Source organism: Pelophylax lessonae, assembly GCF_965119305.1.
Source record: "Pelophylax lessonae genome assembly, chromosome: 3".
NCBI classification, from domain to species: Eukaryota; Metazoa; Chordata; class Amphibia; order Anura; family Ranidae; genus Pelophylax; species Pelophylax lessonae.
In genome coordinates, this window is record NC_138770.1 from 220,973,097 (window position 1) to 220,999,407 (window position 26,311).

The window sequence follows — 26,311 nt, forward strand, 5'->3', positions numbered from 1 at the left end:
CCCCGAAGGAAGCCTCTTCTAAGGATGATGCAAAAGAAATAATGCAAGCAGTTTGCTAAAGACAAGCAGACTAAGGACATGGATTACTGGAACCATGTCCTATGGTCTGATGAGACCAAAATAAATGTATTTGGCTCGGATGGTGTCAAGCGTATGAAGCAGCAACCTGGTGAGGAGTGCAAGGACAAGTGTGTTCTGCCTACAGTCAAACATGGTGGTGATAGTGTCATGGTCTGGGCTGCATGAGTGCTGCTAAAACTGAGGAGCTACAGTTCATTGAGGGAACCATGAATGCCAACATGTACTGTGACATACTGAAGCAGACCATGATCCCCTCACTTCAGAGACAGGGCCGCAGGGCAGTATTCCAACATAATAACGACCCCAAACACACCTCCAAGATGACCACTGCCTTGCTAAAGAAGCTGAGGGTAAAGGTGATGGACTGGCCAAGCATGTCTCCAGACCTAAACCCTATTTAGCATAGTGGAAAGTGGAGGAGCGCAACGTCTCTAACATCCACCAGCTCCGTGATGTCGCCATGGAGGAGTGGAATAGAATCCAGTGGCAATCTGTGAAGCTCTGGTGAACTCCATGCCCAAGAGGGATAAGGCAGTGCTGGAAAAAATGGTGGCCACACAAAATATTGACACTTTGGGCCCAATTTGGACATTTTCACTCAGGGGTGTACTTTTGTTGCCAGCGGTTTAGACATTAATGGCTGTGTGTTGAGTTATTTTGAGGGGACAGCAAAATCACACTTTTATGCAAGCTGTGCACTCACTACATTACATTGTAGCAATGTGTAATTTTTTCAGTGTTGTCACATTAAAAGATATAATACATATTTACAAAAATGTGAGGGGTGTACTCACTTTTGTGAGATACTGTATAAAGGGCAAGTGTAGGGACAGCTGATTCTACCTTCTGTAGGTGGAATAATGTACACATCTTCTTTTGAAGGTTGTACACATTAAGAATAATGATATATGGTAAATACAGCCACGTGAGGTTCTCTGGGCCAGAAATGTTTATTTTACAATATTATTTTGTGGGAAATATTTAGTGAGCAATGGCACTCTTGGAGGAAGAAACATTGTATGTCTTGAGCTAGGAATCAAAACAATTCATTCTAGTTACCCACTGGGCAGGGAAATTGACTGAGTTTCTAGGAAATATTGTATAGTGACAGCTAGTACAGTTAGATCAGTGCTGAGTGGTGCAGGTGGTAGTACAGCTAGTAACTGTTAGTTGGACACTACAATAATTATACTAGTATAATTACATTGACAACTTTTTCCTTTCCAGAAAATGTCCACTTCTGAAAACGAAAAAGTTATTACTTTATAGATTATTAAATAATAAGCCAGGATCATTAGAGAAATGTGATGTGCGTGATTAAAATATGTAATTTCTGGTCATTCTGAAAGAAAGACAGTCTATTTTCCATAATGATTGTTATATTTAGCAAGGAGAGCCAATGAGAGTTGAAAACAAAAGGCTAATGGCTGATGGTCATTACAGCAAATATCATACATTTTATAGTTGAATGAATTGAACCATACTAAGCAGGCATTAAAGGATGTTTATTCAAAGATGTACAAATATCTTGTGTTACATGTGGAAGTAGTACAAGCTGCATGGATGGATGGAAGGAAAGATTTAGAAATAATTAGACACATTGGCAGTCAAGGCAATGTCTGGCCATAGAAATCTGGTTTTAGACTTCGGAGGCTTTAGTATAGAACAAGACGGATGTTTATGTAATTCCTATTCCTACCCCCATGAAACTCTTGTATTATGGATGAGTGAATAATTGAGTCCAGAAGATCATATACAAAACAGCATGTTTGCATCATTTAGTAAAATATCATTTTTCTGCACTCTAATTTATATTCCTGTGTGTACAATGTGTTGTGCCTTCTACACTATACTTCCAGGGAATATTCCCTTTAATTGACTCATGTTCTGTGAGCTGTAGTCACAATATACGTGAGTTTGCAACATGAGATGGGAAAGTCATTCCCTACCTGTTCCTGTGGAACATAACACCAGGTAGGAAGCCTGTGAAGTTGCTATACCTGCTGAGATCTGCCTTCCTTAAAGCACAGAGAAGAAGCTATTGCTTTTAACCTAGCTGTCTTTGAAGAGGTGGCATAGGCACTTCCATGGCCTCCCAAGGTAAGTCAATAAACGATGATTCTCAACTTTTAGCTGCTGTTTATTAGGCAATCATACCGTAAATCTAGATATTAGTAATAAACAACAACATACAACAGCGGACTTGTTTTATGAATACAACAAAAACGTATTCCTTTTTTTGTTTTTTAATATATATCAGTGTTTTCAAAAAATAATGTGTTGATTTTTAACCACCTTTAAAACAGTAAATAACTTGAATTTTGCAGTAGTTGAATGCAACTATCACTAAAAATGTGTTAAATAAAAATATATTGGTGTTTACATACAAGGTAAAAAAAAATGTACTATGTGCATTAGCGCATAGCAACCAAAATAAATCCTCCTTCTATGTTTTAATGATATGAGATTAAATTATGATCAGTCTCATCGTTGTCTTTTATATCCTGCTTAAAAAAAAAAAAAAAAAAAACTTGCATGTCATTCTATACATTTATGTGAAAATGAATACACTGAAATAGTAAAAAATTATTTGCATATATAGTTTCACAATGTGAGAACATCTACCATTTTTAAAGTGTTTAAATACTAAAATAGATAGCTTACACCAATCAGCAATAACTTTTTGACCACTGACAGGTAAACTGAAAAACATTAATTATCTAATTTCACTGGCACCTGAGTTGGTGGGATATATTAGGCAGCAAGTGAACATGTTGTACATGAAGTTGATGTGTAGAAAGCCAAAAATATGGGCAAGTCAAAGAATTTGCGCATCTTTGAAAGGACCAAATGGTAATGGTTAGATGACTGAGACAGAGGAACTCCAAAACTGCAGCTCTTATGGGATGTTCCTTGTCTGTAGAGGTCAGGACCTTCCAAAAGTGGTCCAAGGAAGGAAAACCAGTGAAACAGTGACAGGGACATGGGCGACCAGGGTCCATTGATGCATGAGGGGAGTGCAGTTTGGACCACGTAGTTCATTCCAATAGAAGAGCTACTGTAGCTTATATTGCTGAAAAAGTTAATGATGGTTGCAATAGAAAGGTGCCAGAATACACAGTACATTGTATTTTTTTGTGTATGGGGCTGAGTATCTGCAGACCGGTACAGGTACCCATGCTGACCGGTGTCCGCAGCCAAAAGTGTTGGTACCAGGATGCACTTTGGGAAGAAGGCAAGCTTGTGAAGGCAGTGATCTGCTACTGATGGCTTGGTTCTAGATACCTCAGCTTACCTTCTAAGATTTAGTGGAGTCCATGTCTTATGGCTGAACTATGTGTGGTAGCATGAGACAATATACACTCAAGCTCAGTTAGATAGGCCATTGTCTGACCATTGGGCATGCAAAACATTCTCAAAGATCTGAGAAAGAGTTTGGAACAAGGACATGGAAATCACTTCTAATGGAGGTTTTTGGCCTTGTTTTAATCAGGTCAGTGGGATAAACCGATATATCTTTTATCAAAATGAAACTCTAGGTTTATTGAGAAACAAAATTACTATCCAGCAATTAAACTATTTCAATTTCAAATAATTTATCTATATTTATGATAAATTCATACCTTTAACCCTAAAGAAACTGATGTTTGCCTGACCATGTCCTTTCTCAAACTGACAGGGAAATAAGAGAGTTCGACTTCGTTATTAGTACCTGAGCAATCTTAGTGTTGTAATAAAAAAAACATCATCGGCACTGCTTTAGTCAGACTTGACTTTTAGCTCTAGAAAGTCCAAAAGAAAAGCACTAACCCAATCACACAAGCGTAAAATAAGATATCCTAACATCACTAACTGTAAACAGAATAACTCTGTTTGCATATTGCAAGGAAGCAATTTATGACTTTTTTGACAGTTTTAGCTGCAGAAAAAATGGAATGGTAATTTTAATAATATTAAATGGCAGTATGGCATGAGTAGCAATTAATATACAATATATCAAATTTTAGTGACATTTGTGTTTCTCTTTAGAAGGACTGTTTGTAATCAGTTTAAACTGTAAAATGTAGTAAAGTAACATAAATATCACACAATGACGTATCTGCAAACCCTGCTCAGCCTAAATCCCACACCATATACTTTTTTTTTATGTTTTCAGCTGTGCTTTAGTTCTTGTTATCTGTTACATAGTTACTGTACATAGGTACATAGTTAGTCAGATTGAAAAAGACACAAGTCCATCCAGTTCAACCAATAAACAAAAAAACAAAAACAAACAACGATACCATACCATACCATATACACAATCCTATACCCACAGTTGATCCAGAGGAAGGCAAAAACCCCAGCAAAGCATGATCCAATTTGCTCCAACAGGGGAAAAAATCCTTCCTGATCCCCTAAGAGACAATCAAATATTCCCTGGATCAACTTTACCTATAAATGTGAGTACCCAGTTATATTATGTTTGTTTAGGAAATAATCCAGGCCTTTTTAAAGCAATCTATTGAGCTGGCCAGAACCACCTTTGGAGGGAGTCTATTCCACATTTTCACAGCTCTTACTGTGAAGAAACGTTTCATGTTTGGAAATTAAATCTCTTTTCCTCTAGACATAAAGAGTGCCCCTTTGTCCTCTGTGATGACCTTAAAGTGAATCTATATGGACCACTTATGCATTTGTAAATGTTGATTATATCCCCCCTTAATTTCTTCTTCTCAAGAGAAAATGAATTCAGTTCCTCTAATCTTTACTAAAAGCTGAGCTCCTCCAAGCCTCTTATCAGTTTGATTGTCCTTCTCTGTGCTTTCTCCAGTTCCCGTATCCTTTTTGAGAACTGGTACCCAAAACTGAACTGCATATTCCAGATGAGGTCTTACTGAAGATTTGTACAGGGGCAAAATGATATCTTTCTTTCTGGGGTCCATACCTCTCTTAATACAAGAAAGGATTTTGCTTGCTTTGGAAACCAATGCTTGGCATTGCATGCTATTTTTTAGCTTACAATCTACCAAAAGCCCCAGATCCTTCTTAACCATTGATTCCCCCAGTTGCACTCCCCCTAGTATGTATAATGCATACATATTCTTTGCCCCTAAATAAATAACTTTACATTTGTCAACAATAAACCTCATTTGCAACATAGTCGCCCAACTAAACAGTGCATTGAGGTTGGCTTGTAGGTTGGAGGCATGTTATTCCACTGCATAGCTTGGCGTCATCTGCAAAGACAGAAATGGTACTTTTTTTGATCTTTCCAAGCCTGTAGACATTACCTTTTACATTAGCCATGTATGGGGAACTGTGTCAAATGCTTTTGCAAAATCCAAGTATACTATGTCCACAGCCACCCCTTTGTCCAAGGTTTTACTTACCTTTTCATAAAAATAAATCAGGTTTGTTTGACGTCTGTCTTTCATTAATTTTTAAATATAGGCACCACATTGGCCCTATGCCAATCAAGTGGTACTATTCAAGACATTAACAAGTCCCTGAAAACTAGAAACAATGGCTTTGAAATTACAGCGCTCAATTCTTTTAGGATCTGTAGGGGGGATATCATCTGTTCTAGGGGCTTTATCCACCTTTATTCTGTCTAAATATTTCTGGACCATGTCACTTTTGAGCCTTTGTGGATCATTTGGGGTTGTGTCAATATAATCCCTATTATGGACATGACCTCCCCCATGCTCCTTTGTATACACAGAGCTGAAGAAAATATTTAATACATTTGCCTTCTCTTTGTCCCCAGTCACCCATTCCAGATTATTTTGTAAAGGGCCTACATACCCAGACCTGACCTTTTTACTATTAAAATATTTGAAGAATGTTTGGGGGTTTGTCCTTCTATGTTTTGCAATCTGTCATTCATTTTGGATTTTTGCATCCTTGATTTCCTTTTTACATATTCTGTTATATTCTGTATAACATCTATGGTGCGGCCATTACAGATTGGAAACTGATAAAGGGTCCCCTTCCACTGATTCTATCACAATCCAAAGTGGGATCTCTTTGGTGGCATAATATTTTGTCAATTGTACATTGTTGTTCTCCGCTGTATGATTAGAAAGAAATGTGCCGGTATAGGTATTGGAAGGACCCTAAACAAGGTACACAAATTTGGGAAGTATGGCCATTTTAATAGCATTAATTCTCTCTATCCAGGAAGTGGAAGGGATGCATCCTTGATGAGTGCCTCTTCCTTCATTGAACATGTCGGATTTGTAACTCGCATATTTCATATATGCCCTACGTTCACTGTAGAGGGCAGAGACCCATTGTAAGAAGTGGGGACAGAAGACCCATTTTCAAAAAGTAAAGTTCATATAGGACCAAGTGTAATGGATCAACCGGCAACCTGACTGGGTACCTCCGTTGACAGATGCTCCTAGTGCTTCCGAGGGCTCCAAGCACTCCACCAGACACAATAACCACCTCAGACCCTACGACCCGCTGCAGCTTGGTTGGGGTCTCGCCGTCTCCTACCCACCCTGGACCTACAACAAGGCTCCAGGTTCCAGTGGGTGAACCTCTCTTTTCTCAGAGAGTGAAGCAGGAACAAGCTCTTACAAGTGTTTAGTGATTATCCAAGGGAGTATGAAGAGCATAGCAATCCCTTGTAGCATTTTCTCCCCCCCCCCCCCAAACATGAGTCGAGACTTCATGAAGGGGTAAAAACAGACACACACTCAATTTATGCACACATGAGCACATCCTCCTCTTCATCAAATTACTACACACAGGTCAGGGGTTGAATGATTACATTATTATATGCAGATGAAAGTGTATACAGGAACCAAATTAATCCTGAACTAATTAGCTGGGCATCTGGACAGAACAATGTGAGCTCATTAACATGTCACAATGGAAAGGCACAATCCACATTCCATATCAATACACAAACAATAGGGAAGCCTGTCTGGCATGGAGGGACATGGAATAAACTCATTACTTAGGATTCAGATTTCATGGCAATGGTCTATAACAGTCTAAGTCTCCCAGTGTAAAGTGGGAATAAATCTTCATATTTCTATATGAAGATATTGCTGACAAATATTACTGTCCCACCTGAAGCAATTCAAACTATTAATTATCTGTCTTTCACTTCCAGTGACGGTGAATACCGTCACACCAATAAATTGTGTTAACTGCTTTTTTAATGTCTAGGGGTTGAAAGCAAGAAGGAATACAATGTTTTTTGGCAAGATGCTTAATAGAACAACGGATATTGTCGCTAGCTTGACGTACGGGAATGAACCCTGAGCAAAAAGCAAGAGAAGGGCACACCGACCTAGTGCAATACCATAAGATATTAATTAAAAAATAATTAAAACAACATATATTCTACTCAAAAGAGTACGCTATAAACAAACAATAAAGAGAGAGTCCCTTCAGCTGTCCAGAGACCACAGGACTGTAATGCTTAGTTGTGACAGGCAAGCTTGAAGGTGTCAATATAGCTAACGCCGTTAGTCATTGTCAATCACGAGTCGTGATTGACAATGACTGGTTAGGTCTATATATACTGCCCAACACCATGGACAGGACCTCCCACAGGTGGGCCCTGCCCCTCCAATATTACCTGCATACACTTGTGAACAATAGATGAAAAACAGAGTACATACAATGCATAAAATATATAATATACAATACATTTTCATATTAAAAATGGATATACACATGATAATAGATTAATAATAAATTAATTAAGCATCCTCATCAAATGGCTGCAAAAACTTAAAATTGCCATATAAAAATAAATTAATTTAATAGTTCTCATAAACAATCAATTGCTCTGGAATTCAAGGACAGCCACTAGAAATATCAGGCACTGTTGCCACATAATTAAATTTAGAAGCATGAAAGGAATCTCGGTCATAAAGATAAGCATGCATATTCTTAATAAAATAAAATGTAAAATATATCTCACTCAGACAGGGGCCATCCACTGGCCAGCAGAGGGAGGGGGAGGGGAAGCCATACCACGGAGACACAGGTAAGCCAGGCGAATCCTGGCTTACCTGGGAGGGGGGGGGGCCACCAAGATTGAACCCAGAGACTCCACTTCCAACAATGCAGCACTTTCACATGCATGCACTAATGCTCTGCGTGATCCGTCTCTCTCCAGACCTCGCTGTGGCTGTATTGGAACGCACGCCATGGCAACCAGAAAGTGCCAATGCATTTGTTTTTTGTTTCCAGTTTATGTGGATACCCATCATCCCGAGAGGGCAGCAAGACCTTTGATGCTTATGATACAGCCAATGGCTCTCTGACCTACATGCACCTTTTGAGCGCAGGGGATATTTACTTGTCTTTTCGGGAATGAACCCTACTTAATCACGACAAATGAGATTTCCAATGAATTTGTTAAACCTAATGGGTGATAATCTTAGCTAAAAGTTTAACATACAAATTCAAAAGTGAAATGGGATGGTAGCTTGTCCAATTGGTGTCGTCGGCATGGGGTTGGGGAGCATGCATATAATCGCAGTGAGGGTGTTCTGCCTAAAAAACTGTCCCTTAAGGAGAGAATTGAAGGTATTGGCTAAGACAGGGGAAAAGGAGTCAGAAAATGTTTGATAATAAAGCGATGAGAATCCATCCGGACTGGGTCTCTTGTTAAGTTCCAAGGCTTTGATAGCATTGGCTACTTTGTTGACTGTGATCAGATTTTCCATCATTTCAAGCTGTGCTCGAGAGATGGATAGTAACGGCATATGGGCGAAGAAGTCATTAGCTGCGGAGATATTTAAATCGCTATCTAGTGAGTATAGAGTAGCTAACTGGGATCCAAACTCCTGAATTCTGATTGGGTTATTGCAATATGTGTCATTGGACACCTTAAGTCATATGGGTTTGCGTCGTATGCGTGCCATAAGGGTGTATGCTTGTTGGATTTAATATAGTAATTGTGGCAGGCTCTCCGTAGAGTTTTGTCAGCTGATTCCAAATGGAACAAGTCAAGTTCTAGTCTGTCCTTGTCTAGGTTGTCTTTCAGAGTCATGGAGGGATCTTTTTGAAAATGCTGTGTAGCATGCTTTAAAATTTGCTTCCAACTTACAAACGAGAGCTTTGCGTTCACATTTAAAGAGTGCCATTTCTCACATACAGGCGCCCCATAGGACCGGTTTGTGTGCTTCCCACAGGGTGAGTGACAACATGTCAGGTGTTGAGTTATGTTCTAAGTATTCCGAGAGGGCTCTTGCGATTTCCATCTGGTGGGGTGTATTTTTTTTTAAAGATTTATTGAGACACCATGTGGGATCATGGGCTTTAGGTATAGTAGATGCTATAGTGGTACAAACTGCGCTATGGTCAGACCATGTGACGGGGATGATCGTGGATGCTAAGATTTCAGACAACATTCCGATGGTTAGGAATACATGGTCAATATGGGCGTGTGAGTAATACGTATATCTCTGTTTGGTCAGGTTTGTTTCCCGCCAGGAATCTGCTAGTGTGTGTTTCGCGAATAGTTGTGAGAATGAGAGTTTATTGGGGCTCCCCAATGGTGAAGCTGGGAATTTGCCCAAGAAAGGAGAGAGGACTTATTTAGAGTCACCACAAACCATTACTGTGCCTATTTTATGGGAGTCAACCACCTGGAGAAGGTGTGTGAGAAAGGACGTGGGTCTTTTGTTAGGGGCATGGTATGACACAATTGTCAGCAGAGTCTAAAAGATCACTTGTAAGGATGAGATATCACCCTTCAAGGTCTTTGATCTCGTTTAAAATTGTGAATGTGGTTGTGCAGTGGAAGGCTACTAGCACTCCACGTCATTTAGCTAAGGCAGAGGCTGTGTAGACTTAGGGGTATCTTGGGCTGAAATATTTAGGTATGGATTGGACGGCAAAGTGTGTCTCTTGAAGGCACAAAATGTGAGCCTTTAGGGAGGCAAATGTGTTAAAGTCTTTGGTATGTTTATGCGAGTTATTGAGACCCTGAACATCCAGGGTTAAAATTTTTAAGGGGGCCATGGGGCTATAGGATTCCAACGTATAGTGTCCATTGACCTCGAGCATCTTAGAGGGAGATCCATTCTCGGGGAGAGAAGAATGAGCAGAGATGGAAAGAGAGGAAAGGAGACAGACTGAAAAGAGAAAAATGTTGTGGACGTTAAATGCAAATTGTTTATCTTGTAAATAAACATAAGCAAAAAAGTAACATGTCCGTTGGGAGGAGAGAATAAATCTCCCACAAGGCTGAATAGGCAATCATCCAGAGTCCCATATTATGGCGAGACTACTGAGGGTAGCGTTTAGGAGCTCATGGGATATTCCAGGAGGGTACAGAAAATGACTTACTGAAATACAACTTTAACATTATATAAAAGGAGCCATTGTGCCCGGGTAATACCCGCTGATGGCAGTACTCCAGAATGGGGCCCTGTTAAGGGAACCCAGACTGGGTAGTGCAGATCAGGGGGTATGTAAAAGGAAGGGCAGCTACATTTAAACAAAACCTGAAAGAAGCAGGCTTTAAATAAAATAATACCTTAGCGCTAATAAAAGTTACGTAGGAACAACTGTGGTTAATCCCCAAATAAGGCACTACAGGAGGGAACTAAGTGTCAGTGTTTCGCCTTTCTCGGTTAGTGGGAGAGGTTGACAGTTCCCAGTGGTGTAGTCCACTGGTAAATGAAGGGAGGGTTTGATTCCACTTGTCAAAACAGCCAGTGACAAGGGATATATAAACCATAAACTTAGATAATTATCCATACTTGCGGGTAAGGTGAGGCCCTTAGAGTCATTCCTGAGACTAGATGACCGGACGCCCTATAAAGGTATGCGGTCACAACCACATACTAGGGAGTAACACATGGTTTGTTAAATTGGTCAGTCCATTAAATCTTCAGGATCCAGAGCTGGGGAGATAAAACAACCACGTTTGTATTAACTATGACGACCTTTCTTCCCAGAAGGGTTTGATGGTTTTTGTAGGAAAATGACACTGGATTGCGGCATGTGTTCTCAGTGCCCTGTGGGGTATCTGCCAGCTGTAGGTTTTGTAGGGGGCTTTGTAAGTCTTCAGCTGACCGACAAACATGCTTGACACCTTGGTATGTGAAACGTACAGAAAAGGGGATTACCCACCGATAAGAGATTTGTTGTAGCTGCAGGATTTAAAGCAGGGGTTTCAGTGCCCGATGCTTATTAATGGTTAGAGGAGATAGGTCAGTGAAAATGTGATATTTATGCACTTGAAAGTTTAGGGCTTCTTTTCCTGTAGCTATGGCCAATAACTGCTCCTTAGTGCGATAGAAATGAAACTTGGCGATAATGTCGCGGGGTGGGCCCTTTGGCTTTTTAGGGGTTAAAGCTCAATGAACTCTGTCCATCCCTAGGCGCTGCACCGGGATGGCCAGTTGCAGCTCCTGAAATAAGGTGAGCATTGTAGCATGTAGTTCTATCATAGATTCAGGGATACCTTTTATACGCAGATTGGAGCGTCTTGCTCAATTTTCAAAATCTTCCTAGCAGGATTGCAATACAAGGTTTTCCTCCTTAAGATTTTTCATCTCTGATGTATAATCCTGTGTAAAGTTCTCTATGTCATCAACCCGTGTTTTAAGTTCTGCCAAACGTGTTCCAGCTCTCTGATCTCTTTTGTGAGACTATTAGTTATGTGAACTGAGGTTTGTTTTAGTGCCTTTTGAAACATGTGCTATCTGCCTCAGCATGGCAGGGGAAGCTGTCTCACCTTGTGCAGCGTCCTGTGATCTGTCGTGGTCAGGTTCATATTCATATTCTTGCTCGGCCTGGTGGTTTCCGGCTGTATGTGTTGGCTTTGTTGGGTGCATGGCCCTGTGAGCCCTGGCTGAGGAGGATGATGTTATGGGCGCCATCTTGGCTCAAGCACAAGTCTGTGCGTCTTTGATCAATTTAGTCTACATTTTGTGCAGGTGTCTGCCTAGCACCATGCCGTTATGACCTGGACCGATCCTGGCACTGATGCGGGGGGTAGAGAGAGCGGATGTCACTTGGGCTGCCTCCATGCTGCAGGTTAATCTGCTCTCTGGTAGTGAAGCTTCAGTTATACATGTCCGCTCCGATCGACTCCGCACATGCACCCCCGTTTTTAGCTTTTTAAACTGATTGCCCATGAAAATATACTTTGCACTGAGTTCACATATAGTCGTTTTGAAGAATTCCCATTTCTGTTCTGTGTTCATCAATGCCAATATTCCCTCCCAGTCTAAAGCTGGATACACACTATCCAACTTTTGTGGTTAGATTTCCTTCAGATTTACCTTTTCTATGTAGTGCAAGGGCCTGCCTGACTGCATACAAATTGAAAGTGTTTAGGTTTGACCTCATATTATATGGTTTTGGTAAGTCTAAAGGAAAAAGTCTTCAGAAAATCTTATAGTGTGTATGGCCCTTTAGTCTTGCAGACTTGGACTCTTATCCTTGGAAAATTTGCTCTCTTAAAGTTACGTGTTTTTATATTTCCCGTATGTGTTTGTTGCTTACAGTTAACATTAAATGTAATCATATTATGGTCACAGCTACCCAGATGTTCTTTTATATGAATAATGGTAATAAGCTCTGCATGGTTTGAGATTACCAGGTCCAGCGGAGCATCATTTCTAGTCAGGGGCCTCAATAAACAGTGTTGCAAGTGTAAAAACACTACAAAAGCCCCCTAATAGCAAGACAGCAGAAGCTGATGGTATTTTGGAATCGGAAGTGCTTTCTACCTACCTGTGCATGTGAGTAATCAAAATGTGTATATCTCATTACAGTTCTTAAAGTGGACTAAAGTGCTAAAACACTGTACGTAAAAAAAAAAAAAACTGTACGGGGTAAAGGGTTATTTAGTATACTTACCTTTCCCCCCTTCTCCCAGCGACTCTTATGCAAGAATGACATCACCATCCTTTTAGCAAGATCCCAAGGAATACTGAATAGCCTAAATCTCACTTGAAGATGATCCTGCACTGTGCTGGTGGAGCTTCATCTAGAGCGATTTGGGTCTTTCTCAGGATCCTTTTGTAAAAATAGTAATGTCACCCCTGCAGCACAAAAACTATGGTAAAGGTGAGTAGGAAAAATTAACTTTTATCCTACGGGTTTACTTTTTCAATTTAATGCAACATTTTAGATAGGGAGATGGGTCCATCACTAAACAAGCAGACCTTTCTTGGAGTGCAAGGTGCACATTAACAAGGCCCTTTAAATACCAATTGACAAGAGGGTAATTAGAAGGTTAGCGCTGAAATTACACATTTTTTGGAATGATGCTTCTGTTTCCACTGTAATGGCTGTTCCTGTGATATCAGTCTACATAATAAAGTTCTCCTGCCAACTAATGCCAGTGATAAAGATGTAAGGTGCAGTGCTAATCATTATTATTATTATACAGAATTTATATAGCGCCAACAATTTGCGCAGCGCTTTACAATTTGAGGGAATACAATACAGTTACAATACAATTCAATACAGGAGGAATTAGAGGGCCCTGCTCATTAGAGCTTACAATCTAGAGATAACATTCTTGTCTACAGAACATTGCATCAGAGCTTAGTAAATGAGGGGAAGCTCTACTGACTTCCATCATCCAATCATGTACAAGCAAAAATGCAGTTTTTAAAATTGTCCTTGCATGTGATTGGGTATTCTTTCCAAAGTAGAAAAACAAGAAAACCTAAAAATAGATTCCCAACCCGTGCAAATAGATGTGCTAATTAGGTGTGAAATATACAAACTCAAACAAAAATTCCTAAAGTAAAATAAAGAAGCTGCTCGTTAAAAAGTGTAAAAAAACACCTGCATAAGTAAAAAAAACAAAATTAACCACGCTTCTTAATGTGATAAGATCAATTCAAGTACGTAAATGCAAATGATAAACATTTACCTTTTTAACACCACCACAGTCAAAAATTCCTATAGCAACAAGGCTTTAAAATATAAAATTTGAAAAATAAAAATTCAAAATTCCATAACAAGTCCAAGGTGATATTAATGTGATAAGCATCCACTGTGAATAAAGGTAAGTGTCCTATCCACCAGCATGCAGATACACCACACACTGACCGGACCCTGTTGACCCCTATTTCAGGGAGTCAAATGCGCAAAAGGGTAGATCCCACAGATTGATCACCATATATTGGAAGCCAGGTCACTGCTGACATCCGTCCAGATATCTGGGTGGGACTGTACTTTAATACTCCGATATCCCTCCATAAATGTTAAAAGTAAGCAGGGGGAGAGAAAAGGGCTCTCATAGTGTAATATTATAAAAAGATTTATTTTAAAACCAATAATATTGCACTTACATTAAGGTAGACTAAAATCAGCATGCAAGATGACGGGAACGGAGGTTTGCGCTCCAACTACCGGAAATGACGTATCTCCAGAAACTTCAACCCTGGTTGTTAAATCACTGCAATATTGTCAATCGAAGGAGCCAGATGGAAAATTGTTGGGTGAACAGTGGCTGCATCCAATCAGAAGTACCCACTGGTTGAGTATTTTGACAGCCTGTAGGGCTAGCTGTCAAAATACAATAGTCGTAGAGGGAGATTCATTCATCCATGATGCTGCATAGTGTGGATAGAGGAATCAGTTATATTTTTATGTTCAGCCTGAAAGCTGATTACAAGACATCTGTAAGTGTACATGCAGCTTAACTCTTCTAAGAAATGTGAAAGAGGTCTGCAGTACAATAGTATACAATACAGCTCAGCACAAGTTCAAAGTACTCCTTTCCTGCTATATATGCAATAGCACACTGCAGAGACATGAACCTATTATAAACATTTCCAAGAGTTTAAAGATCATAAATAAAGTTAAACTCCACATCTTATTTTAAAACACTCTGGAGCAGTTCATTTCATTTCATTTAATTAGCTCTCATATATATAGCACAAAGAATAGAGCCACGAGACAATGCTGACTGTAAAACGGACTGGAGATCAGTATATAAATTATTTACACCACACTTATACATATTTAAATAGAAGCTCAAAGAGGTTCTGGAAACTTTTTCATGGTGGTCTGGCAGTAAACAATAGAAAGAAACAGTGGCAGCAGTGGCAGGAGGAAGTGATATGTAGCAGCTAGACTCCTAGTGATGTCAGACACTGAAGTGTTTGCTGTTCCATTATGTCTAATTAACACATAAGAGCCAACGTGCAGTAGAAAGCATTTACTGAACTCCCTTTTTTTCAGAACAGCTAAGGCTGGAAAAAAAAGAACTTCACAAAAGACATTTGATTCACTCACATTAAGCATGTCAGTACAGCAATTATCTATACTGATTAGTAGAAAGTAGCAGTTGTTGGCAAAGTAATGGAAGCAAATGATAACAGAATTTACACTCTACTTCTAAAATAAAGAGGAAAAAACAACATCAGCATAATCTTATTAAAAATAATATTGTTTGTCAGCTATGTTTTTTTATGCACAAAACAGCTCTGAGCAATACATTAGCAAAACAAGCAAAAGGTCTTGGGGTTTGTTAGATATTAAAAAAAGCACCCATGCATTTGGTGAACCCCAAGTAGGGTTCATGCATTTTGTAATTTGAGCAGTAGGACAAGGTTTGCATTTTTTTATCACAATGTTTGGCAACTAATCCATTACAAGCTATATTTGTCAGTGAATGACATAATTCTTTCTAGACAATGCGTTGATCATTTCATTTGCAGGAAGTCATTTGTTTTTGGGGGGGAGTGGGGTTGTAACTAGGGATGATCAAACGGTTCGGGTCGACCATCGGTTCGACCCGAACATTGGCTGTTCGAGGTTCGGCCGAATTCCAAACTTTTTGCTGAAAAAGTTCAGAATTCGGCAACCAGAACCAACCAAAATGCAATGGGACAGGAAATGGGCTTTAAAAGCCGTGATTGGACCAGAACCATCAGTAAAAGCCAATTGAGGGGGCAGGAGAATGCTAGGAATGTGATTGGAGTGACTAGGGGGTCCAGAGGCCAATCATTAGTGAATACGCCCCCCAGTATATAAGATAGCCCCCGCCAAATGCCTAGTATTGTAATACAGGGACGTGGAAGAGAGTGGAAGCAATTCTGTTACTTCTGCTTCAAAGTGTCATTTAGCAATTATTAGTATGAGGAAAGGGATATCTAGTGTAGTTAGGGTACTATTTTCCACTATAGTTAGATTTAATAATCTAGTTTCTGTAGGGAAAGTGTTAAGTGTAAGGGGACCATAGTGTAGTGTAGGGTTAACTGACTCTGACTGCTATGGCAGGGTGAAAAAACCCTTCCATGTCAGGGTGACCGCTATAGAGAAAAGATAGTTTCTCTTAGGTCACTTATAGAACAGCGATATGGCTTTTCACCTGTCACCCTGCTTTTTGCTGCAGGTGTTTATAGGGCTTTTTTGAGGACATGTTTGGAGTCAGGCATGACATCTGAACTTCTGTGTAGGGGTATATATACACACATACACATGTATGTATATATACACATACACATATATAGGTGTGAAAGTAGCAGAACATTATGCTTGCGCTAATGAAATAATTAAAAGGCATATGTCTCCGCTCCTATCACACCTATATGTGTGTATGTGTATAAATACATATAAGTGTGTGTGTATATATACCCCTATACAGAAGTTCAGATGTTTTGCCTGCCTCCAAAGACCCCAAAAAATGCCCAAAAAAAAACACCTGCTGCAAAAACACACCTTAGCGTTTTTGTAGCTGGCGTTTTTTTGGGCATTTTTTGGGCATACACATATATAGGTGTGAAAGTAGCAGAACACTATGCTAAGCTTGCGCTAATGAAATAATTAACAGGCATATGTCTCCGCTCCTATCACACCTATATGTGTGTATGTGTATAAATACATATAAGTTTGTGTGTATATATTCCCCTATACAGAAGTTCAGATGTTTTGCCTGCCTCCAAAGACCCCAAAAAAATGCCCAAAAAAACGCCTGCTGCAAAAACACACCTGGGCGTTTTTGTAGCTGGCGTTTTTTTGGGCATTTTTTGGGGGTCTTTGGAGGCAGGCAAAACATCTTAACTTCTGTATAGGGGTATATATACACACACACTTATATGTATTTATACACATACACACATATAGGTGTGATAGGAGCGGAAACATATGCCTGTTAATTATTTCATTAGCGCAAGAATAGTGTTCTGCTACTTTCACACCTATATATGTGTATGTGTATATATACATACATGTGTGTGTGTGTGTGTATATATACCCATACACAGAAGTTCTGATGTTATGCCTGCCTCCAAAGACGCCCAAAAAATGCCCAAAAAAGCCAGCTACAAAAACGCCCAGGTGTGTTTTTGCAGCAGGCGTTATTTTTGGGCATTTTTTTGGGGTCTTTGGAGGCAGGCAAAACATCTGAACTTCTGTATAGGGGTATATATACACACACACTTATATGTATTCATACACATACACACATATAGGTGTTATAGCAGAAAAGCCTTATGGGTGTTAATTATTTCATTAGCGCAAGCATAGTGTTCTGCTACTTTCACACCTATATATGTGTATGTGTATATATACATACATGTGTGTGTGTGTATATATGCCCATACACAGAAGTTCTGATTTTATGCCTGCCTCCAAAGACGCCCAAAAAATGCCCAAAAAAACGCTTGCTACAAAACCGGCAAGGTGTGAAAATAGCAGAACCATATCCCTGTTCTATATTAATTCTAATACAAACAATCTTTTTTTTTTTTCTGGTTCTGGACATGCTACAGAGCTGAAACTTCACAGGTACACTTTTTAGACCCCCCCCCCCATTTTTTTCAAAAATGTTTTCAATAATTGGCTCTCTATCAAAAATGACAATTTTTAAGAACTTTTTTTTGTGTGATTAATAGTCCCTGGGGAATGAACCAGAACCCTAGGCACTTTTTAGGGGTATTTATTGGGTTTTCGGGCTTCAAAATGGTGTTTTTTGATTCCAGAAGTTCGGGTCCCATTGATTTCAATGGGGTTCTGGAATCCGAACCGAACTTTCAGGAAATTCGGGTGTTCTGGTCGAACCGAACTTTTCAAAAGTTCGATCACCTCTAGTTGTAACCAACAATTTGGAATATTGCATTGACGCAATGTTTCTGCACAGATTTCTTAAAAATCAATTTAGGATTAGGATTTAAACAATGTTTTAAATAACCCCCGTTGCCCCTACACACACCTCCTAGTCCCATAGTTCCCAGTTAACTAGAAACTGATAACCTGTGAAGGCTCTTAACAACAGAGAGGTGGCCCTAAACGGGACTTTAAATGAGGTTGAATACAATAGTCATAAAGGATAAAAAATATGAATTTTTATTATCAGATAAGAATATAAGATAAATGTAGGCATAAATTTATACATAACCACAGGTGTCATTACAAGCATATAAAATACATAAAACATAATGAATAAATAGCAGCATTACATCAATATCGACATAGTGACAACATATCAACATGGATATTGTATGACAAGGGGTAATTGGTATAAAAAAACTCTACGCGTTTCGTGGGTCCCTACGCCCACTCATCAGGAGTATGTAGATGATTCTGTTTAAAAATGAACAGATAAAATGTAAATGTCTGCTATGCATTACGAAAGACAAAAAATATAAAGATACAACAAATGTGTAACCCAAATAGGGAAACCACACTTACATCCAACTGAATCAAAATTGGTCTGCGCTGCCAAAGGAGAGGGTATCAACGTCTTGTCCGGGAGCTGAAAGGGCAAGACCATGCCGCAACACAGTGGGGAGCCAGGTGAGGAAAGATATGTAGTAAAAGAGGGGGTGGTGTGTTTGGATGATTGTGGATAAATTGACACTGGCTGAAAATACATAAATTAATATATCGGAATATCAAGCTATGAAAAATATTTAAAGGTAATAATATATAATAATGTTAGTAATATATCTTTGTTGTATCACGTAGTGATACCAAAAAAGGGAAGTGGGTATTATGTATAAAAAGTATATTTCAACAGAGCCAGTGTCAGAAACAAAAAGAGGGGGGAGGGGGGAGAGGGAAGGGAGAACATGTCCAGAAAAAGAAAAAACAGAAAGCACGGGGAGACTTAGAACCCAAGATAGAGTGCTAATCTTCGTGCATGGAAGAAGCAAAAGGAGTGGTGAAATTGCTGTGACATAGAAATAAGTGAGCTCGTTGAATGTGTAGAAAACATAGGTAAAATAGATACATGCAGGGAGTGTTGATAGTGAGATGAAATAGATACAAAGTAGCGATGTAATGAAATGTTATACAAATTGAGACAGGTCGTGGGATAAGGAACTGAGCTTAGACAAAAAAGGCAAGGGAAGTGAAGGGCAGGAAGGAGTGAAAAGACTAAGATACAGAGTGTACCTTGAGACGGGAGCTCAAGGCAGTAGAAAAGACAGGGTGAATGGAGGAAAGTGTGCAATAGCCAATGAAGGGACCAAAGAAAAAGAAGAAAACAGAACATGAAAGTGTGGAGTGTAGAAAGAAGTGATTCCTCACCTGAATGAGCACAGAGGGCTGCATGCACGTCTCGTCCCTAACGCCATGTATACGGTGGGACAGACACAAGCAAAAGCTTATGTAGGTCAGCATGGAACAAGCCAGCAGCAGCTGGCAACCATGACCGTGAGTTTGAATACACCGCCAACACGTGCAAACGCCGCTGTTGCAGAGGTACACGTAGTAGGCAGGGACATGACGCCGATATATAGGTGGCTCCTCCCATTTGGGGAGGAGTCAGCAAGGGAGAAGGATCTCCCTGTAATATATCGCAGCTCCCGGAGTAGATGCGAACCTACCACCAGAGGGAGCGCATAAACCAATGAGATTATGTTAGAAGTGTAATTGCACAGATGAAAAAATATATATAAAAATAAATTAATGATGGGGTTACGAATAAAAAATATATATGACTACTTGGATCCATACTATGGTTTGTATGGGTCAGACTACAGCAGTGTGAGACCATAGGCGGGCCATGGGTGTCTTCCACCCGGGGATACTAGTAAAAGGGGAATGGTCTAACACTTGCAATTGTAAACACCTCCATCCCTAAATTATGCGAAAACAACAGAGAGGTGGCCCTAAACGGGACTTTAAATGAGGTTGAATACAATAGTCATAAAGGATAAAAAATATGAATTTTTATTATCAGATAAGAATATAAGATAAATGTAGGCATAAATTTATACATAACCACAGGTGTCATTACAAGCATATAAAACACATAAAACATAATGAATAAATAGCAGCATTACATCAATATCGACATAGTGACAACATATCAACATGGATATTGTATGACAAGGGGTAATTGGTATAAAAAAACTCTACGCGTTTCGTGGGTCCCTACGCCCACTCATCAGGAGTATGTAGATGATTCTGTTTAAAAATGAACAGATGAAATGTAAATGTCTGCTATGCATTACGAAAGACAAAAAATATAAAGATACAACAAATGTGTAACCCAAATAGGGAAACCACACTTACATCCAACTGAATCAAAATTGGTCTGCGCTGCCAAAGGAGAGGGTATCAACGTCTTGTCCGGGAGCTGAAGGGGCAAGACCATGCCGCAACACAGTGGGGAGCCAGGTGAGGAAAGATATGTAGTAAAAGAGGGGGCGGTGTGTTTGGATGATTGTGGATAAATTGACACTGGCTGAAAATACATAAATTAATATATCGGAATATCAAGCTATGAAAAATATTTAAAGGTAATAATATATAATAATGTTAGTAATATATCTTTGTTGTATCACGTAGTGATACCAAAAAAGGGAAGGGGGTATTATGTATAAAAAGTATATTTCAACAGAGCCAGTGTCAGAAACAAAAAGAGGGGGGAGGGGGGAGAGGGAAGGGAGAACATGTCCAGAAAAAGAAAAAACAGAAAGCACGGGGAGACTTAGAACCCAAGATAGAGTGCTAATCTTCGTGCATGGAAGAAGCAAAAGGAGTGGTGAAATTGCTGTGACATAGAAATAAGTGAGCTCGTTGAATGTGTAGAAAACATAGGTAAAATAGATACATGCAGGGAGTGTTGATAGTGAGATGAAATAGATACAAAGTAGCGATGTAATGAAATGTTATACAAATTGAGACAGGTCGTGGGATAAGGAACTGAGCTTAGACAAAAAAGGCAAGGGAAGGGAAGGGCAGGAAGGAGTGAAAAGACTAAGATACAGAGTGTACCTTGAGACGGGAGCTCAAGGCAGTAGAAAAGACAGGGTGAATGGAGGAAAGTGTGCAATAGCCAATGAAGGGACCAAAGAAAAAGAAGAAAACAGAACATGAAAGTGTGGAGTGTAGAAAGAAGTGATTCCTCACCTGAATGAGCACAAGGGCTGCATGCACGTCTCGTCCCTAACGCCATGTATACGGTGGGACAGACACAAGCAAAAGCTTATGTAGGTCAGCATGGAACAAGCCAGCAGCAGCTGGCAACCATGACCGTGAGTTTGAATACACCGCCAACACGTGCAAACGCCGCTGTTGCAGAGGTACACGTAGTAGGCAGGGACATGACGCCGATATATAGGTGGCTCCTCCCATTTGAGGAGGAGTCAGCAAGGGAGAAGGATCTCCCTATAATATATCGCAGCTCCCGGAGTAGATGCGAACCTACCACCAGAGGGAGCGCATAAACCAATGAGATTATGTTAGAAGTGTAATTGCACAGATGAAAAAATATATATAAAAATAAATTAATGATGGGGTTACGAATAAAAAATATATATGACTACTTGGATCCATACTATTGTTTGTATGGGTCAGACTACAGCAGTGTGAGACCATAGGCGGGCCATGGGTGTCTTCCACCCGGAGATACTAGTAAAAGGGGAATGGTCTAACACTTGCAATTGTAAACACCTCCATCCCTAAATTATGCGAAAACAACAGAGAGGTGGCCCTAAACGGGACTTTAAATGAGGTTGAATACAATAGTCATAAAGGATAAAAAATATGAATTTTTATTATCAGATAAGAATATAAGATAAATGTAGGCATAAATTTATACATAACCATAGGTGTCATTACAAGCATATAAAACACATAAAACATAATGAATAAATAGCAGCATTACATCAATATCGACATAGTGACAACATATCAACATGGATATTGTATGACAAGGGGTAATTGGTATAAAAAAACTCTACGCGTTTCGTGGGTCCCTACGCCCACTCATCAGGAGTATGTAGATGATTCTGTTTAAAAATGAACAGATGAAATGTAAATGTCTGCTATGCATTACGAAAGACAAAAAATATAAAGATACAACAAATGTGTAACCCAAATAGGGAAACCACACTTACATCCAACTGAATCAAAATTGGTCTGCGCTGCCAAAGGAGAGGGTATCAACGTCTTGTCCGGGAGCTGAAGGGGCAAGACCATGCCGCAACACAGTGGGGAGCCAGGTGAGGAAAGATATGTAGTAAAAGAGGGGGCGGTGTGTTTGGATGATTGTGGATAAATTGACACTGGCTGAAAATACATAAATTAATATATCGGAATATCAAGCTATGAAAAATATTTAAAGGTAATAATATATAATAATGTTAGTAATATATCTTTGTTGTATCACGTAGTGATACCAAAAAAGGGAAGGGGGTATTATGTATAAAAAGTATATTTCAACAGAGCCAGTGTCAGAAACAAAAAGAGGGGGGAGGGGGGAGAGGGAAGGGAGAACATGTCCAGAAAAAGAAAAAACAGAAAGCACGGGGAGACTTAGAACCCAAGATAGAGTGCTAATCTTCGTGCATGGAAGAAGCAAAAGGAGTGGTGAAATTGCTGTGACATAGAAATAAGTGAGCTCGTTGAATGTGTAGAAAACATAGGTAAAATAGATACATGCAGGGAGTGTTGATAGTGAGATGAAATAGATACAAAGTAGCGATGTAATGAAATGTTATACAAATTGAGACAGGTCGTGGGATAAGGAACTGAGCTTAGACAAAAAAGGCAAGGGAAGTGAAGGGCAGGAAGGAGTGAAAAGACTAAGATACAGAGTGTACCTTGAGACGGGAGCTCAAGGCAGTAGAAAAGACAGGGTGAATGGAGGAAAGTGTGCAATAGCCAATGAAGGGACCAAAGAAAAAGAAGAAAACAGAACATGAAAGTGTGGAGTGTAGAAAGAAGTGATTCCTCACCTGAATGAGCACAGAGGGCTGCATGCACGTCTCGTCCCTAACGCCATGTATACGGTGGGACAGACACAAGCAAAAGCTTATGTAGGTCAGCATGGAACAAGCCAGCAGCAGCTGGCAACCATGACCGTGAGTTTGAATACACCGCCAACACGTGCAAACGCCGCTGTTGCAGAGGTACACGTAGTAGGCAGGGACATGACGCCGATATATAGGTGGCTCCTCCCATTTGGGGAGGAGTCAGCAAGGGAGAAGGATCTCCCTGTAATATATCGCAGCTCCCGGAGTAGATGCGAACCTACCACCAGAGGGAGCGCATAAACCAATGAGATTATGTTAGAAGTGTAATTGCACAGATGAAAAAATATATATAAAAATAAATTAATGATGGGGTTACGAATAAAAAATATATATGACTACTTGGATCCATACTATGGTTTGTATGGGTCAGACTACAGCAGTGTGAGACCATAGGCGGGCCATGGGTGTCTTCCACCCGGGGATACTAGTAAAAGGGGAATGGTCTAACACTTGCAATTGTAAACACCTCCATCCCTAAATTATGCGAAAACAACAGAGAGGTGGCCCTAAACGGGACTTTAAATGAGGTTGAATACAATAGTCATAAAGGATAAAAAATATGAATTTTTATTATCAGATAAGAATATAAGATAAATGTAGGCATAAATTTATACATAACCACAGGTGTCATTACAAGCATATAAAACACATAAAACATAATGAATAAATAGCAGCATTACATCAATATCGACATAGTGACAACATATCAACATGGATATTGTATGACAAGGGGTAATTGGTATAAAAAAACTCTACGCGTTTCGTGGGTCCCTACGCCCACTCATCAGGAGTATGTAGATGATTCTGTTTAAAAATGAACAGATGAAATGTAAATGTCTGCTATGCATTACGAAAGACAAAAAATATAAAGATACAACAAATGTGTAACCCAAATAGGGAAACCACACTTACATCCAACTGAATCAAAATTGGTCTGCGCTGCCAAAGGAGAGGGTATCAACGTCTTGTCCGGGAGCTGAAGGGGCAAGACCATGCCGCAACACAGTGGGGAGCCAGGTGAGGAAAGATATGTAGTAAAAGAGGGGGCGGTGTGTTTGGATGATTGTGGATAAATTGACACTGGCTGAAAATACATAAATTAATATATCGGAATATCAAGCTATGAAAAATATTTAAAGGTAATAATATATAATAATGTTAGTAATATATCTTTGTTGTATCACGTAGTGATACCAAAAAAGGGAAGGGGGTATTATGTATAAAAAGTATATTTCAACAGAGCCAGTGTCAGAAACAAAAAGAGGGGGGAGGGGGGAGAGGGAAGGGAGAACATGTCCAGAAAAAGAAAAAACAGAAAGCACGGGGAGACTTAGAACCCAAGATAGAGTGCTAATCTTCGTGCATGGAAGAAGCAAAAGGAGTGGTGAAATTGCTGTGACATAGAAATAAGTGAGCTCGTTGAATGTGTAGAAAACATAGGTAAAATAGATACATGCAGGGAGTGTTGATAGTGAGATGAAATAGATACAAAGTAGCGATGTAATGAAATGTTATACAAATTGAGACAGGTCGTGGGATAAGGAACTGAGCTTAGACAAAAAAGGCAAGGGAAGGGAAGGGCAGGAAGGAGTGAAAAGACTAAGATACAGAGTGTACCTTGAGACGGGAGCTCAAGGCAGTAGAAAAGACAGGGTGAATGGAGGAAAGTGTGCAATAGCCAATGAAGGGACCAAAGAAAAAGAAGAAAACAGAACATGAAAGTGTGGAGTGTAGAAAGAAGTGATTCCTCACCTGAATGAGCACAAGGGCTGCATGCACGTCTCGTCCCTAACGCCATGTATACGGTGGGACAGACACAAGCAAAAGCTTATGTAGGTCAGCATGGAACAAGCCAGCAGCAGCTGGCAACCATGACCGTGAGTTTGAATACACCGCCAACACGTGCAAACGCCGCTGTTGCAGAGGTACACGTAGTAGGCAGGGACATGACGCCGATATATAGGTGGCTCCTCCCATTTGAGGAGGAGTCAGCAAGGGAGAAGGATCTCCCTATAATATATCGCAGCTCCCGGAGTAGATGCGAACCTACCACCAGAGGGAGCGCATAAACCAATGAGATTATGTTAGAAGTGTAATTGCACAGATGAAAAAATATATATAAAAATAAATTAATGATGGGGTTACGAATAAAAAATATATATGACTACTTGGATCCATACTATTGTTTGTATGGGTCAGACTACAGCAGTGTGAGACCATAGGCGGGCCATGGGTGTCTTCCACCCGGAGATACTAGTAAAAGGGGAATGGTCTAACACTTGCAATTGTAAACACCTCCATCCCTAAATTATGCGAAAACAACAGAGAGGTGGCCCTAAACGGGACTTTAAATGAGGTTGAATACAATAGTCATAAAGGATAAAAAATATGAATTTTTATTATCAGATAAGAATATAAGATAAATGTAGGCATAAATTTATACATAACCATAGGTGTCATTACAAGCATATAAAACACATAAAACATAATGAATAAATAGCAGCATTACATCAATATCGACATAGTGACAACATATCAACATGGATATTGTATGACAAGGGGTAATTGGTATAAAAAAACTCTACGCGTTTCGTGGGTCCCTACGCCCACTCATCAGGAGTATGTAGATGATTCTGTTTAAAAATGAACAGATGAAATGTAAATGTCTGCTATGCATTACGAAAGACAAAAAATATAAAGATACAACAAATGTGTAACCCAAATAGGGAAACCACACTTACATCCAACTGAATCAAAATTGGTCTGCGCTGCCAAAGGAGAGGGTATCAACGTCTTGTCCGGGAGCTGAAGGGGCAAGACCATGCCGCAACACAGTGGGGAGCCAGGTGAGGAAAGATATGTAGTAAAAGAGGGGGCGGTGTGTTTGGATGATTGTGGATAAATTGACACTGGCTGAAAATACATAAATTAATATATCGGAATATCAAGCTATGAAAAATATTTAAAGGTAATAATATATAATAATGTTAGTAATATATCTTTGTTGTATCACGTAGTGATACCAA

The 26,311-nt window shown here is 39.7% G+C and overlaps 1 protein-coding gene across 1 annotated transcript in view; it reads left to right on the forward strand.

Annotated features, from left to right (window-relative positions):
• Nucleotides 1–2,150: 2,150 nt before the first annotated feature.
• Nucleotides 2,151–26,311, forward strand: part of LOC309549625 (phospholipid scramblase family member 5-like) — a 105,519-nt gene continuing 81,358 nt past the window's right edge. The window contains exon 1 of the mRNA XM_082250005.1: nt 2,151–2,181. Coding sequence (XP_082106131.1) covers nt 2,169–2,181 — 13 coding nt within the window. The 5' untranslated portion in view covers nt 2,151–2,168. The remainder of the gene's footprint in view (nt 2,182–26,311) is intronic.